The 16,219-nt window shown below is 30.2% G+C and overlaps 3 protein-coding genes across 4 annotated transcripts; all 3 read right to left on the reverse strand.

The window, feature by feature from the left end:
• Positions 1 to 4,924: 4,924 nt before the first annotated feature.
• On the reverse strand, positions 4,925 to 6,995 carry LOC110732810. The gene is made up of 8 exons (XM_021912816.1): positions 6,899 to 6,995; positions 6,658 to 6,802; positions 6,308 to 6,352; positions 5,994 to 6,077; positions 5,774 to 5,908; positions 5,533 to 5,692; positions 5,292 to 5,420; positions 4,925 to 5,211 (listed from the first exon to the last, which is right to left on the reverse strand). The coding sequence occupies exons 1-8, from the start codon at positions 6,993 to 6,995 to the stop codon at positions 5,014 to 5,016; spliced, it is 993 nt and encodes a 330-aa protein (XP_021768508.1). The 3' UTR covers positions 4,925 to 5,013.
• Positions 6,718 to 7,695, reverse strand: LOC110731054. 2 transcript variants are annotated; one of them, XR_002513249.1, is made up of 4 exons: positions 7,453 to 7,695; positions 7,283 to 7,354; positions 6,899 to 7,131; positions 6,718 to 6,802 (listed from the first exon to the last, which is right to left on the reverse strand). XR_002513249.1 is itself a non-coding variant. In XM_021910908.1 (3 exons), the coding sequence occupies exons 1-3, from the start codon at positions 7,652 to 7,654 to the stop codon at positions 7,034 to 7,036; spliced, it is 372 nt and encodes a 123-aa protein (XP_021766600.1). In that variant the 5' UTR covers positions 7,655 to 7,695; the 3' UTR covers positions 6,724 to 7,033. The 2 variants fall into 2 exon arrangements, 1 of the variants encoding a protein (XP_021766600.1); XM_021910908.1 differs by having other exon boundaries at positions 6,724 to 7,131.
• Positions 7,696 to 8,120: 425 nt separating this feature from the next.
• LOC110725943 lies at positions 8,121 to 9,354 on the reverse strand. Its single transcript, XM_021905419.1, has 2 exons — positions 9,318 to 9,354; positions 8,121 to 9,213 (listed from the first exon to the last, which is right to left on the reverse strand). The coding sequence occupies exon 2, from the start codon at positions 8,975 to 8,977 to the stop codon at positions 8,165 to 8,167; it is 813 nt and encodes a 270-aa protein (XP_021761111.1). The 5' UTR covers positions 8,978 to 9,213; positions 9,318 to 9,354; the 3' UTR covers positions 8,121 to 8,164.
• Positions 9,355 to 16,219: the final 6,865 nt, after the last annotated feature.

Below are 16,219 nucleotides of genomic sequence, written 5' to 3' on the forward strand. Positions count from 1 at the left end.
TATTTCATTTTCTCTCTCCTGCATTTTTTATTTTTCCCCAAATTTTTATCTCTCTTCTTCCATGGAAATTTCTAGCTCAATTGCGTTTGATCGTGACAGTGATTCTAGCTTAATTGCTTTTGATCGTGATTGTGATTCTATTTTTTCTGCTGGAGTTGGTTTAGTCGACTCGTTTTCGAAACAATGTGAGTAATTTTTTCCTCAATCATTCGATTTTGATTATGCTCTGTTTTTCGCGTGTAATAGTTCGATTTTGATTTTTGATTTCATAGTTTTGCTAATTGTATGAACTATAGTTTATATAATGCTCAATTATAATTTTTTATTTTATTGTTTAGCTAATTGTTATTGCTTATTGTATGAATTAAAATCAAAATTATGGTCGATTATAATATTTGATTTCATTTTTATTTATGATTATTTTAATTTATAGTTTGTGATGTATTGTTGTGATTTTATTGTTTTTCTTTGTAATGTTGTTATTCGATTGATGTTTTTTCCAGTTTTCTGCATTTTAATGATTGTCTATAGTTTTATAAAATTTGGCATTCAATTAATGCTCATGTATGCTATATTATATGTACATTTACGTTAACATAGGTGTAATTACTGTAATTTACATTTATCTATGTAATCATAAATGTTCATTTATATGTTTTATTATCATTTTGATATATGTTCATTTATGTAATGATAAATGATCATCAACAGTTTACATGTGGTTATTGTACATTATTGCTATTATTTGTGTTCATTTGTTACATTTTAATATTGCAGTGGAAAAAAAGAATGCTATTTTATTTGAGGAAGCAGCTAGTTCTGAATTTTATGGGAAACAATTTCCTTCTGAAAATGTGGCTTATGAAATGTTTAATGAATATGCATTTAGAAAGGGCTTTGGAATTAGAATTGGAAAAAGTAAGAGGCGAAGAGATGATTCATTCTCTATGAAAAGATTTGTTTGTACAAATGAGGGTTTAAAAGATGATAAGTGCAGGAATAATAGGTTGTATGAGAGACTTAACATAAGGACTGGTTGCTTAGCTTTTGTGCAGTTTAGCATTGACCGTTCAGGTGTATATACATGTACAAGACATGAGATGGTTCATAATCATGAAATGATTCCTGTTGACAAGAGACATTTAATAAGGTCTCAAAGGGATATTTCTAAGGAACATATTAATTTCATTTCTACACTTAGATTGAGTGGAGTTAAAGTTTCTGATTCTTTGAGAGCTTTGAAGAAGGAGGTTGGAGGGTCTCCTAACCTTTGTTTTACAGCTCCTGATGCTTATAATGCTATTTCTGTTGAAAAGACAGCTAAACTTGGGGGAGGTGACAGCAATCAACTAATCAAATTTTTTGCTAAGAGACAAATTGATGAAGCAGATTTCTATTATGATTTTGAACAAGATGAAAATGGTGCATTGGTTAATTTCTTTTGGAGAGATGGAAGGATGATGAGAGATTATCATTACTTTGGTGATTTGTTAGTTTTTGATACTACTTATAGGACTAACAAATATGGTATGATTTGTGCTCCATTTGTGGGTATGAATCATCATGCAAATAATGTGATGTTTGGCATGGGATTTATACTTAATGAAAGAACAGAATCATTTGAGTGGTTATTTGATACTTTTCTAACTTCTATGGGAAGGAGAAGTCCTATTACTATTATGACTGATCAAGCTCAAGCAATTGCAGCTGGGATAAGAAATATTTTCCCCAAAGGTGTTCATCATAGATTATGTGTGTGGCATATTGAACAAAATTCTAAGAAACACATTGGGGCGTTGAGAGCTTTGGATGGTTTCACTGATTTATTTGGTTATTTACTGAAGTAATGTGAAACTCCACCAGAATTTGAGCATTATTGGAAAAGGTACTTCTGCTTTATACTTGTTTAGCTTCTTAAATAATTTTTACAGAAATGAACATTTAGTTTTTTATAAATGTTTATTTATAATGATCATAACTGTTATGCTTAATGATCATGTTTCATTTACAGAATGTTGTTTGAAATATGACTGTGCAAATGTTGATTGGTTGAATGATTTGTATAAAATCAAAGAGATGTGGTGTCCAACTTTTTCAAAGAAATTTTGGTCAGGAGGTGTGCTTTCATCTCAACGTAGTGAGACAACTAACAAATCAGTTTCTCAAAGGCTTAACAAGACACAAGGTCTATGTGATTTCTATCAAGTGTTTCTCGATGTGGTTCAAGAGTGGAGAAGCAAAGAAAAAGGGAAAGATTATAATACAATCAGAGGTAATCGTCATTTGGCTTTTGCATACATTGGGATTCTTGTTCATGCTAGATCATTGTATACTATTCAAGCTTATGTGCTTTTTGAGGAAGAGTTCATTAAGGGTACTGCTTGTGATCATAAGGATGCTGGTGTGAATTTTCCTGAATATTATCATCATTTGTGGAGACCTGGGAAAGATATGATCAAGCACGAGGTTGTTTTTAATAAAGAAACACATGCAATATGTTGTACATGCATGTTGTTTAGTGAAATGGGTTTGCTTTGTTGTCATGCTCTTCGAATTTATCATATGAATTGTGTTCATAAGATTCCAGATGACTATATATGTAAGAGGTGGACTAAGGCTGCTATGTGTAGTCATGGCCTTGATGAACCTACAATGAAAACCAATGTAGTATCTACAAGTGTTTGGAGGACACAAACACTAAGGAAATTTGTTAAGTTGGTAACAAGTTGTCAACACTCTTTGAATGCTAGAGCAGAGGTTGAATGTTATTTCAATCTTTTAAAAGAAAAGATTGAGAGTGTTACTGGTACTATTGATTTTAATGAACCGGTTGAAGGTATTGAAATTGTTGATCATGAAGTTAAGAATCCGGCAAAATCAAGACCTATTGGAGAGAGGAATTATAGGCCTAAGAGTAATTTAGAGAAGGCTTATAACAAAGCCAGGGGTCAGTGGTTGAAGAAAAAGTCAGTATACACTCCTTATAAAAGATCTAAAGGTCAAGCAGTAGTTCAGGTAATAATGCACATTTATGTTTTTGTTATTGATCATTTATGTTCAAGAATTGAACATTTTTGTTTTGCCTTAGGAATTGGACGAGAATGGGTGTCCTATATCTTATGCTAATTCTTTGGCTGATCCTAATGAGTTAATTGTGATTGAAGATCCAAGTGCTCAGGTAAAAACTTATTTTCTTTTTTTTTTATCTATTTTTATCAAATTCTTTAGAATATTAAACATTTTTACTTTTAATTTTTTTTCAAGGTTTGTAATAAAAAGACTGCCATTGTAGAAGATATCCCTTCAGATGATAGTGTTTCAAATGACTTTGAACAGGTATTATGTAAATGATTATGTATGTAATTGTAGTTGTTCATTTTAGTAGTTTAAGTTGTGATTATAATGTTTTTATAATTTTCATTTTATTATAGGAATATGGATATAGCTCTATGCAATCAAACGTTACTGTTGATCCAGACATATCTTCTATTGTTAAGGTGAAATATTAATCATCTACCTTTTAATTTTGTATAAGGTCATTATGAATTTTGAATTTGATCATTAATTATTTTAATTTTGATCATTAGGGTAAAACAGCTGCAATTGCTCATGATGTTGATAATTTTCCAACAAGTTCTCAATTGCCACCAAAGAAACCAAGAAATGTACAATTTCCCACAGTTGCGCATGCTCAAATCAATGCTCAAGCTCCTTCTAAAGTTTCTAGCATTGTTCAAAATCCTCCAAAAGCTCCAAGAAATGTTCAAGTTCATTCTAGTGTTCCGAAGAAAGTTCAAGCTCCTTCTAATGTTCCAAGAAGTCCTCAAGGCTGTTTTCGGAATGTTCAAGTTGATTCTAGTATTTCAAGAAATGTGCATGATGTTCCTAATGTTCCAAGAAGTACTCAAGGAAATTCAAGGAATGTGCAAGTTTATCCTAGTGTTTCAAGGAATGTTCTACTTTCTCCTAGTGTTTCAATGAATGTTCAAGGATCTCCTACTGTTTCAAGAAGTACTCAAGGAGGTTCTCCACAGATTTCAACCAAATATGATAGGTTATTAGCGTTTTTTGATACTAGTGTGGCTAAGAGATTGGCTACAAATGGTAAATAAGAGAGTAAATCAATATGCAATTATGTTTTGGTGTTTAACTATCAACATTTTTAGTTGTCTCAACTTTATAGAGATTCAAGTGCTTTAAGGTTTTTATATTTTGATTTATTAAGTAATTTGAATCTTTTTTTTTTCAAACTATTCTTAAATGTTCTATAAATGATTATTTTTGCTTTTGGAAGTGATCATATACTATTTTAAATAGTAAGAACCATTATTAAATTGGAATAATTATATTAGATGATTTAAAACTGGCAATTATAATGTAACACTTTACTATTTGTAAATATTAAAAAGATAATAAATTTTGTCTTTACTTGAACAACAACAAAAACTTATGTCCATACAAATACTGAAAGCAAGTATGATCATATATATGTCTATATATGAAAATATTGTATTAAGCTTGTGCAAATCTTCTTGTTGCTCTTCTATTGTTCTGTGACTGCCCGTTTCCTTCATTCAGCATTAGTTCAGCAGTGTATTGTACTCTGAGCTTTCTGATTTGGTTCACCTGTTCCAAGAAAATAAGTTATTATAAACATGAACATTAATGGGATATAAATGATCATTATGTATTATAAAGTGATCATGAAGTATATTTTTTTGTTTTGTTGAAATTTACTTACATTGTTTGGTTTTAGGTCACAAACCCATTCTTCATTGGGATCAGCAGTGAAAGTTTCCATATGTTTCATAATGTAAACTCCACAGTTGGTGTAATCTTCGTTGCTCCTCCACTTCATTTTTTGCAAAACCACCTTATATTTCTCAATAGAATCTGCATCTTCATACCCCAACCCTTTCAAATATTCTGCATATCCTTTTAACTGCAACATATACAGAAAAAAAAAATTCAAAGGATCATATTAATATTGATCATTTTAATTTTCAATATTGATCATTTTGTATAAACAAATTGATCATTTATATATCTATTAAACAATATACTTACCACCAATTGGGGTTGGTTTTCATACTTTGTTGCAATTGTTTGATGTTTTGGCAGTTTCCTGTTGTCAATTATATGCATTGTCTCATTGATATGATCAATGCATAGAAGATAGAAATGTGCATATATGGCCACTGGAAAAAAAATCTGTACATAGTACACAATATTATTATATATACACATTAATGTAAATGAACATATTATAATTCCATATTGTTCATTAATACCTGTTGATATCCAACTGCACTCTTGATTTTGTATAACCTCAATTCATTTGTTATTCTTTCTTTGAAGTATGCAATTCTAAGCTCCATTGATGATCCTTCAGGACACACTGTATTTGCATACATAATTTGCTGCAAATAATGCACAAGGATCATTTTAATATTCATAATGATCATCTAGTATAAGTGAATTGATCATTTTAGTACACCAATGTATACATGTGTAATTTCAATAAAGACTTACATGTGGAAATGTTGAAAAGTATAACTTGTTCTTTGACCTTTTTTGATTCAGAAGTACTGCCCATGAATCGATCACATTGTTAACTACTAATGTATCCCCTTCAAGAGTTTTCATCTCTTCCCTATTGATCGAATTCACTCCATCATAGTATAGTAGCTCACTGCAAAATATCAATTTTTTAAATTTTATGAGTTTACAACAAACATAATGTTAAAGTTTTAATGAAGTAAGTGATGTATACCTTTGATCTTTTCCACTATAAGCATAGTCTGTTACAAGTTTGTTCATTGTGTCTTCATCTTTGAACAAATCCTTGTACTTGACCATGTATGGAGATCGGAAAGCAAGAGGAACATTTGGGATTTCCCTTTGTGGCCTAGTTAATGTGACCATATATTAATACAAATATGAATTTTTTTAATAATGAACAAATAATTTATATAAAGAACAAATAGTAATACCTTATCTCTTTTTCCTTTGCAATCTCAGTTTTTGCCTTCTCAGCTTCTCTTGATTTTTTTCTTTCCAAAGTCTTCTCTCTGTCACTGAATAAATATTGAATTATGAATGATCATTTAGTATATTGATAATGAACATTATAAATCTATACACATGTAAAGACCATTTACCTTTGTCCTGTTGTGTTTTTGAAAATTTGAATCTTCTCTGTTTCAATTTCTTTTGAATCCTTTTTTGTCTCACTGAATATAAATATAGTATAAATGATTATTCAGTTTAATGTAAAAGAACATGTATATGTGGAATAATCATTTACCTTTCCTTCACATTTGAAGCATATATCTGTTTCTTCTTGTCTTCTCTGAAATATTAATCATGGTTAGTAATGAAAAGTAATTAATATAAAAAAAACATTATTCTCCTTTTTTGAACAATAAACACTTAAAATATTACTAAAACATTTAAATTAAAATACATAATTTACATATCTTAAATTGTGCATTCCTACCCTAAAGCAAAATATTCCCTTCTGATTTTATAATACATATCCATTACTAACTTCATAAACAAAAACTGTCCAAAATAATTACACTTTATAACCAAATTTATTCTACATGTCCATTCAAAATTATATATTTTCTAACAAGATAGGTCTTCCATGTTTACCCCATGCTTCCTCCTTTCTTGTTTGATTTATCAAGGATATCTTCCATACTTGAACATGTTGGAGATTTCAAGATTGTAGAAATATCTCCAGCAGCTTCCCTATTTTCAGTTGGTGTCTTGGGATCACCAACTTTTGAATCAGATGCTGCAAACAAAATACATGAAAAAAATTTAATATAACTAGAAATGAACATTATACTTAATAATTTGATCATTTATTTGTAATATGTGAACATTGTACCACTCTTTGAATTTCCTTCAACATTTTCTTCTAATGCTTCAGATTTTGAACCTTCACCTTTGTTTAATGCTTTTTGTATTAATTTGCATTCACACATATATAGACTTAGTATCATTAAAGAAGAATATCTTACAATCACAAATATTCATTTAATACTATATAAGTGAACTTTTTACCTTTTTTTGAATTTCCTCCATCTTGTGGTTCTTCAGAATTTGAACCTCCAACTCTTTCTGTTGATTTAAAATATATGAAATTGTTAATGTAAATGAACATTTGTTATTCTGAATATATACTTTTTTGAATATTTAGACTAAACAAACTTATTATTTTATAAATGAACATTATACTTTTCATAATTGTACATAGATATTAAAGCTTTACCCTCTTCTGGCTTAGAAGAAACATTTGCATCAGTTGTTGTTGAAGTTGTGGCTGCAACATTAATCTGTGCTTCTGTGTTCAAATAAATTAAATTTTAATTCTTTAATTATATTATACTCTTTAAGTAAGGATATTCAAATTAATGACAGTTTTTAATTAAGCATATTTACCAGTTGTTGGAGTTGGGGGAGTTAAGTTGCAACCCAAACTGAATGCCTTCCTTATATCATATTCCTTCTCATTTCCTATTTTCTTTTTTTCCGCTTCATTTGCCTCTATCAGTTCCTTCTCAATTTGAGCTATGGCATTCAAAAAATCCTCTGATCCAAATATTTCTTCATCTTGGCTGAGAATTGATGGTTCTCTTGCCATCTTTCCCAACACTTCATCTACCTTCTTGACCAACTGATTCCCAGGGAAGAACTCTTTTGCCTTAACCAATTTGGTAGAAAGTCTTGCCAAAGATGCACCAACTTCTTGTACCATTGATGCAAATTCATTCATAAAGACCTGTCATTTATAGAACATATAAGAAAAATCATATAAGACATTATGTGTTTTGATATTGAACATTTCATAATTTATAAATGATCATTTTGTACCTTAGGATTGTCTGCAGGCTTTTCTTCTATTCTTGGAAGGACTTTTCCATATCCATAGTTCAAATCATTTTCTGTTTTTATCCTTTCAAGTGACATATCCCTTTTCCAACAAGAAATTATTAGAATTGTTCTTGGTTGTTTTTTGTTCAATCTTTGAACTCTGTCAAAGTAGAACAGCTGCACCAAAACCCATTACTATAAATGAACATATAATATAATACAAATGAACAATTAATATAAAAGATTAAAATTTTAGACGAAATCGATATTTAACATTTTGTTAATGAACATTCATTATTACTAAAATGAACATTTTATAATTTACTATTGTGTGTTGTAAACTTACCATCAGAAATTGCAGTGGTCCATTGTAGAATCCTTTTCCTCCACTCTTTCTCCATGTCACATGGCAACTGATGAGAGAGTCAAACACGTACTGACACCAATTCAAGTTTTTTATTTTTTCTTTGTCCATCATAGAAAACAGAAACTTGAAATGGCATTGGTTGTTTGAAATACACTTCATCAAACAATTCACAACAACTACCAAAAAGTTGGTGAGAAAATCTTCTTCTGCTGGCCTTTGGTTTTTGAATTTATCACTTGTATATTGAGCAATAATTTGGTTTACAGATGGTGTTTTGCCTTGCCATTTTGACCTCCAATTTTTTATAAACACACCAAAATCTTCACTTGCTCTGTCTGATTTGGCTTCAACAATGGGAATGTCTCCCATTGGCAAACCATATACAATTATCACATCCTCCACCTCAATTTCAATTTTCTCACCTTTAGGCAGCTCAAAACTACAACTACTGACTTCAAAGCTATCTAAAACCCAATGGCTGAATTGTTTGTCAAGCTGAGGAAGTTCTATATCCAACAACGGCCCCAGTCCTATTTCATGCACTAATTTCTTCTGTGTATCACTCATTTTCTTAACCCAATGCATGAATTTGACATGGCCTCCTCTTGTCGAACTTCCAACTTCCTCTTCATTCTTTTCTTCCTCCTCTTCTTTTTTTTTAGCCACTGAAAATTCAGTTTTCCTCTTCACAATCTTTTTTATTGGTTCCCTCTCATACAGAACCATTCTTTTTTCTTCAGCTTTTGGTTTTTTCAATGTTGTTTTCTTTTCTTGAACTACTTCCACCTCCTCACTTTCTTCATCTTCTTCTTTTTCAGCATCAAAAGCTGGATCCTCACTGTCTGATCCACTATCAGTATTACTTTTATCATCTTCTTCATTTTCCTCCTTTGATTGTTCTTCAATGATTTTTGTTTTCTTCAAAGGGCCTTTAGCTGATGCAGAAGGCCTCTTCTGGCCACCTAAACATTTGATCAATTATAATATGTAAAATGAACATATATATATGAAAGTGGAAATTGCTAGTTTGTATTTGAACATTTAACTTTATTAATATGTACATTACCTTTTTGTTCTACTTTTTAAGAATTTTCTTTTCTGCAAGAGCAGAACTTGTTGCAGGGACTTCTTCTTGTTCTTCATCCTCTGATGGTTCATTATAAGGCACTTGATCTATGACTTTTCTTTTTTTTGCAGGACTTTTGGCTGATGCAGCAGGTCTTTTCTGACCACCTAATTATTTGATCAATTACATTAAGTAAAATAAACATTTTAAAAGTGTAAGATTGTAATTGAACATTTATTGTTTTAGATATGTTCTTTTACCTTTTTAGCCTGCTTTCCCAATAACTGCAGCCCTTGTACGCCCTGTTTTCTCAACAGGTTTCTCTGCAACTGCAGTTGCAGCCCTTGGACGCCCAGGTTTTTTGGGTGTTGTTGCTGCTGGTAGGTTTTCAGCAATTGCTGCAGCAGCTGTTGCTATAGCTGATATGCCAGGCAACTTAACATCTGCAAATAAACATTGTTATATAAATATTAATATAGTTGTAATATTTTATTTAATATGATCATTGTTATATTAGAAATTGTACATTTTATTTACCTCGTGATTTACTTCTTGTTCTTCTTGCTGGTGATTAATCATTTTCCTGTTTTTTCTGATTTTCTTCCAATCCTTTTTTCTTTTGATTTTTCCTTGCAAGCATTTTCCTTCTTGGTTGCTTTGAATTTTGTGAAGATTCTTCACTCTTTTGAGACAAATTTAACTCTTCAACAGGTTTTATACCTCTCAATATTCTTGTCAACTCCTCATCCCTTTGCAATTCTTCTTGTCTTTCCAATTCTTCTTCTGTTTCATCCTCAATCTCAATTTCTTCACCACCTATACATTTAGATCATTTACAAATTGGTAAATGAACATTTTCAGTATAAGTGTTATTGATTAAAAAAATTTAATATTTAATTTAACAATTATGTACATTACCTAATAGGATTTTTTTAATCTCAGCAGGGGCCTTTTGTTGTGCATTTGCAGAACTTGCTGCATGGGATTTTTCTGCAGCAGAGGACTTTTCAGTAGTTGTAGCTGGGGCCATTTCAGCAGCAGTGGCTTTTCCAGCAGTATCAACAGTTGTAGCAGGGGCCTTTTTAGCATCAATGACCTTGCTAACAGGAGCAGTTTTCCAGTTTTTTGTCAGTTTTTTTAGTATTCCTTGAGTTGACACTTTTAATTTTTTCCTGGCAACAGATAATTTATGATCAATAATATTGTAAATGTGGAATAGAAACATTTAATAAGTTATATATGTTCATACTTTTGCATTATGTATGAATGTGTTTCTTCAACTGCTGCTGGAGGCTCATCCTCTTTTGGAGGCTCTTCCTCTGCTGGAGGCTCATCCTCTGCTATAGCCTTCACTTGTTGTGTAGGCTGATCCTTTGCTGTAGCCTCTTTTGGAGGCTCATCTTCAGTTGATTGATTTCTGAAAATTAAAAATTGAAAATGATTAAAAATGTTTATCAACTAATATGAAAATGAACATTAGTTGATTTCTGAAAATACCCTGCTGCATCCTTTTTTGGTTGTAGTTGTTCAACCTCTCTTGTGTCTTTCTTAGGTGATTGATTTCTGAAAATCAATTAATTTCAAATAATTAAAAATGTTTATTAAGTAATATGAAAATGAACATTATGGGAATCAAATACCCTGTATTCACTTATTCTGATCCAGCCTTTTCTTGTTGTAGGTGATCAGTTTTTGCTTCCTCTTCAGTTGTTTTTTTTTCTGAGAATGCAAATCATTAGATTATGTATGACAACTAAGAAATAAATGAACATTAAACACATTGAGGTAGAATATACCCTTGATTTGTTGATGCATCATCTATTTTTGAAGTTTCTTTCTCTTGTTCACTGAAATTTTTCGAATGTTAATACATAAAAGTATGATTATGTAACTGTATAAAAATTAATTATTGAATTTTTATTAAGTATTTATACCTTATTGATTGATTTTTCTCTGGCCTTGATCTTGACATTATAAATTTCACTTTCAACTTTTTTGGTTCACTAAAATTTTACAAATTATTTCAATTATGAGATTAAGTATTGAAGTAAATGATTGTACATTAAATATTACATATATGAATATTTGTAAGTATATCAACTTACTTGGGATGTAGGTTGTCTCCTAATAAATAGGGTTCCCACTTTTTTATAACTTCATTTCTATCCAATTTGTTGTCTATTTCAGAACATTCTTTTCTCTCATGAATTATAGGATAAGGATTGAACATTCCATTGTCAAATTGCATCAAGTGTATCATTTTAAATGGTACATCACTACAATGTAAATTAATATTGTAAATCATAAAAATTGACATGATGTTTCTATGTTAGACAAATGTACATAATAGTTCATATAAATGATCAATATAGTTGTAGCAATGAACATTTGTATACACATATATGGATATATATAACATAATATGAATTTTGACAATATAGTGTTTTGTAAATGTTCATTTTACTACACAGATGAATAAAGTATATGTTTTCTATTTGTACAAAATGGAATTTAGACATGAACAATTAATATGTCAGTAAATGTATACACATAAATTTAGAAATGAACAATTTAGAAACAAACATAAATTGCATGCTGTACACATAATATACAAATTTGAACATATGTATACATATATATGCACACATATATGCACACAATCCAATTTGAACATATACTGTTTTGTATTTGTTCATTATATTTCACAATACTATACTTTATATTTTTTTTGGTTGATCATTTAATCAAAATTATGCATACATTCCAATATTAACAGTAACTTGTTTAAATTTTTATTATCGTCTCAGAAATAGAGGAAAATTATGTTTATTTTGAAATTAAACAGTAACTTGTTTAAATATGAGCAAATTTAAATAAATTTATGCTTATAATTCCAAAAAAAATAGTAATACTTACTTTGATTGTTCTGGAACTCCAGTATTTTCAATTTTTTTCCTGAAGCATCATCAAAAAGAAAAAATACCAAAAAATTAGGGTTTTGTTTCGCAATTTTCAATTAATTTTACACTAAACATGTAAAACATACTTACTCATTAGATTTTTGGTTTGTTGTTGTTGAAATTTGTCGAGATTGTGCAATATCGTCTCTTATGTCGGACATTTTAGACAATTTTACTTGCTAATTGCATGTACGAAAATGGAGTAGAGAGAGAAAATGGAGGTTGAGTGAGAAATTGGAGAAAGAGGATGAGAAAGAAAAATGTGATTATTTGAAAAGTTTTTTTTTTTTTTTTTAATTATATATATATATGGGTGGGGTAGTGGGAAGTTACTGGCAGTTTTAGGGGGAAGTTACTGGAATGTGTGGTACGGCGTCGTTTAGGGGGGTGTAGGTATAAATGGCTAAACTAGAGTCTAGCCATAAACAATTAAAATTTGTGAGAGTAGTGGTAAATTTTGGACTAGATTTTGCATGTATGGCTTCGGTAGTACTCGTAAGTAAAAAGTAGGACTAGAATTTGCATTTTGTAAATTTGTTCACTTTTAGACCCGGACATGAAACCCGACGTGAATCGAACCTGTTTGGACCGAATTGGACCCGATTCGTAGATTCAGGTCTGGTTCCCGGCTCTAAAAAATAGGGGATTCCTAGTTTCAGGTTCGATCAGATTTCTGACCCGTAGATTCAGGTCCGGTTAACGTGTTTTTTTCAGGTCTAGACCGGAATCGGAACGGACATTTCAGGTCCAGTCTCCGACCCTCGAAAAACATAGATTCCGGCAATAAGTCTATCGTGCACCCTGGTCCATCTAGAATAGCTAGACCATAGGCGATTGTTCAGATTTTTTTACTAAATGTTTAAAAGTATAGGGGTGGTGCAGTGTTCGGGTTTTTTTTTACTAAATGTTCAAAATTTGCAATTGTTCAGATTTTTTTTACTAAATGTTTAAAAGTATAGGCATGGTACATTGCGATTGTTCAGATATTTTTCTAAATGTTCAAAATTTGCGACGTCCGAATTTTTTTTACTAATGTTCAAAATTTGCAATTGTTCAGATTTTTTTACTAAATGTTCAAAAGTATAGGCGTGGTACATTGCGATTGTTCAGATATTTTTACTAAATGTTTAAAATTTGCGATGTTCGAATTTTTTACTAAATGTTCAAAATTTGCAATTGTTCAGATTTTTTAATTGAATGTTCAGAAGTATAGGCGTGGTACATTGCGATTTCTCAGATATTTTTACTAAATGTTCAAAATTTTCGATGTTGAGATTTTTTTTACTAAATGCTCAAAATTTACAACTGTTCAAATTTTTTTACTAAATGTTCAAAAGTATAGGCGTGGTACATTGCGATTGTTCAGATATTTTTACTAAATGTTCAAAATTTGCGATGTTCGGATTTTTTTACTAAATTAATCGATCAAATTAATGAGAACAATAAAAAATATCAATTAATCGATCATAATGGATTACGAATTGAAATCGATCGGATTAGCTTCAACAATTTCAATTGATATTAAAACAATGATTTCATCCACAAATTCATCTCAAAATAAAATAAAATAAAAAATAAAAAAAATAATAATATTGATCACAATGAATTCATAATAACTAACCTGGATTGATCTCTTCGGGAATATTGACAATTTCCATCACGTTAAATGCAGAAAATCAATGGAAAAAATTAATGGGAAAAAAAAATCAAAGAACAAAGGAGAGAGAAAATAAGAATTTGAAAAAAAAAGAATGAATTAAATTCAAGAAATAAAAAGAGATCAGATTAAAAAACAGAAAGAGAGATTCTGTAAAGAAGGAAACAATAAATCAACCAAAAAAAAAAAAAAAAAAAAGAATAAGAAGTTAAGATGGCAGGAAGAGGAGAAGTAAATTAAGCCGTGTTTCATTCATATAGGAATGCGTTTAGCAAGGGTCCAGCTAATCTAGATGGACCAGGGTCCATAAAAGAATTTGTAAGATTTCGGTCCCGGCCCAATCCGGTTCTGGTCCGGACTAGTCCGGTTTCGGACTAATGTATAACCCCACTCTTAAGAAATGGGTAGATCTGACAAAATTGACACTACTTGTAGGAACCTCGTTTGAAATTTTTAAGACTAAGATTTATATCAACCTCATTTGAAAATTGTAAGACTAAGATTTGTACTTCATAGTTGTTTTCATAAACAAATGAATGAACAATAGTTTGTATATGATTAGAATTAGATGCGAACTTAATTTGATTGACTTAACAACAATACCCAGATCGAATTGACATGGTCGAAATGAGTTACTTGCCCGTTTTAGCTATAGGTGAGCTGAAACATGTGAAAATGCTATAACATTTTTTCATGGGGCAAAGGCCCAATATAAATTGAATCAAACTTGGGCAGTTTTTGTGGATAGTGCACCATATCATGTCTTCCTTATCTTTTCATTTATTCGTGAAAGTATAAGCATGTATAACATACGGAGTACTAGTTACGTTACTAAGATTGAATGATTGATGATGATGAATTGGAATAGCTATATAACTATTGTAAGGATGATTATAATGTTGAGCAAAATTTTATTGTATGCTTTTTTTTTTTTTTTTTTACTAGAAATTGTATTGTATGCTTAGGTATGAGATGTATCTTTATAGTATTGTTTTTATTTGGTGTATAGATTGGGCATGTAGGGAAATTATATCAGACGGAATTCAATTTAAGGTCTTAGGTACTGGCCAGTCCACTAAACAAGCTAGGTAGAGATCGATAATATCAGCGTAACACATGTATAATAGTATTGTACTTAATTGATTTAAATTCAAAAACATTTATACTATGGTGTCTTTAATTATTAAAGTGTAGGTAGTTATTCAATTATGATAATAATTATATTACCTTCCATAAATTAAAAATGGAAGGGTGGAATAGTGGCTGATCTTCATTGTTATTAATTTTGAGGTCATGAAATAATTACTTGACTCTTCATACTCTCCATGAGCTTACTGAAGCTGATCCAACCCTTTTAATCATCGTATTATTTGCTGGTGACTCTTTAGACTTTAGAGCTCTAGTGTGTATGTAACTGTATGTACGGACTTTTTCCCCGCAGATTCCTCTAAAAATAGACTTTAATTACTTAATTAATGAACTTAATAACGTAATCATGGATCACGACAAAAACAACTAATGGTGGAAGCTTGATTTGTCGAATCTATTGATACTGTATTATAAATCCAGCCTTTTGGTGTTTTCGTCTCCTAGTTTTCGTCTCGTGGAAATTAGAGGGGAGGATAAGAGAATCCTATTTTTATTTTTTTTTTCACTCCTTGATATTATAATTGGTAGGGATTGAATTCGTGATTTCATTCAAAGTTATAAGGTGAAACCCTTTTTAACATCAGCAAAAAAATATTATTTAGAATGGAGTAGTTCAGTAGTTTATAAGTGACTGGGTGGAGAAGACATGAAGTATATATATATATATATATATATATATATATATATATATATATATATATATATATATATATATATATATATATATATATATATATATATATATATATATATATATATTTATAATATTATATTTTTTTTTGGTGCGATATTCGTAGAAAGTTCTACCTACTTATTATTATTGAGATTTTATTTGGTGATCAATCTCCGTCTAGGAGAAAAAGATTACGGAGCATAATGAATATGAGAAGTTGATCGAATTTTTTGTGTGTAATTGTCATTTAAACCACTATGAACAAACACGCACAAAAACTTTCATAGTACACATACAGTTACACACCCATTACAAATAACTTAAGAAGTTGTAATTTCTAGAGCTTTCACTATAATGGAAATGTTAATCATAATTTAGTTGATCACATTAATTAATTAAGTAGAACTTCCACGAGCAAATCACACTAATATGAAAGAGGCTAAGTAAACAACTGCCTCTATTA

Source organism: Chenopodium quinoa, unplaced genomic scaffold (genome assembly GCF_001683475.1).
Source record: "Chenopodium quinoa cultivar QQ74 unplaced genomic scaffold, ASM168347v1, whole genome shotgun sequence".
Lineage (NCBI taxonomy): Eukaryota > Viridiplantae > Streptophyta > Magnoliopsida > Caryophyllales > Amaranthaceae > Chenopodium > Chenopodium quinoa.

What these genes read in the sequence shown, in the direction of transcription:
- LOC110732810 (XM_021912816.1), bottom strand. Translation starts at nt 6,995, where the DNA reads ATGTGTGAATGCAAATTAATACAAAAAGCATTAAACAAAGGTGAAGGT. An exon ending in AAGAAAGGAGGAAGCATGGG is followed by an intron (nt 6,353 to 6,657) that starts GTAAACATGGAA and finishes TTAATATTTCAG; the next exon opens with AGAAGACAAGAAGAAACAGA. An exon ending in GCTTCAAATGTGAAGGAAAG is followed by an intron (nt 6,078 to 6,307) that starts GTAAATGATTAT and finishes ATATTTATTCAG; the next exon opens with TGACAGAGAGAAGACTTTGG.
- LOC110731054 (XM_021910908.1), bottom strand. Translation starts at nt 7,654, where the DNA reads ATGGCAAGAGAACCATCAATTCTCAGCCAAGATGAAGAAATATTTGGA. An exon ending in TCCCCCAACTCCAACAACTG is followed by an intron (nt 7,355 to 7,452) that starts GTAAATATGCTT and finishes ATTTGAACACAG; the next exon opens with AAGCACAGATTAATGTTGCA. An exon ending in TTCTTCTAAGCCAGAAGAGG is followed by an intron (nt 7,132 to 7,282) that starts GTAAAGCTTTAA and finishes TTAAATCAACAG; the next exon opens with AAAGAGTTGGAGGTTCAAAT.
- LOC110725943 (XM_021905419.1), bottom strand. Translation starts at nt 8,977, where the DNA reads ATGGTTCTGTATGAGAGGGAACCAATAAAAAAGATTGTGAAGAGGAAA.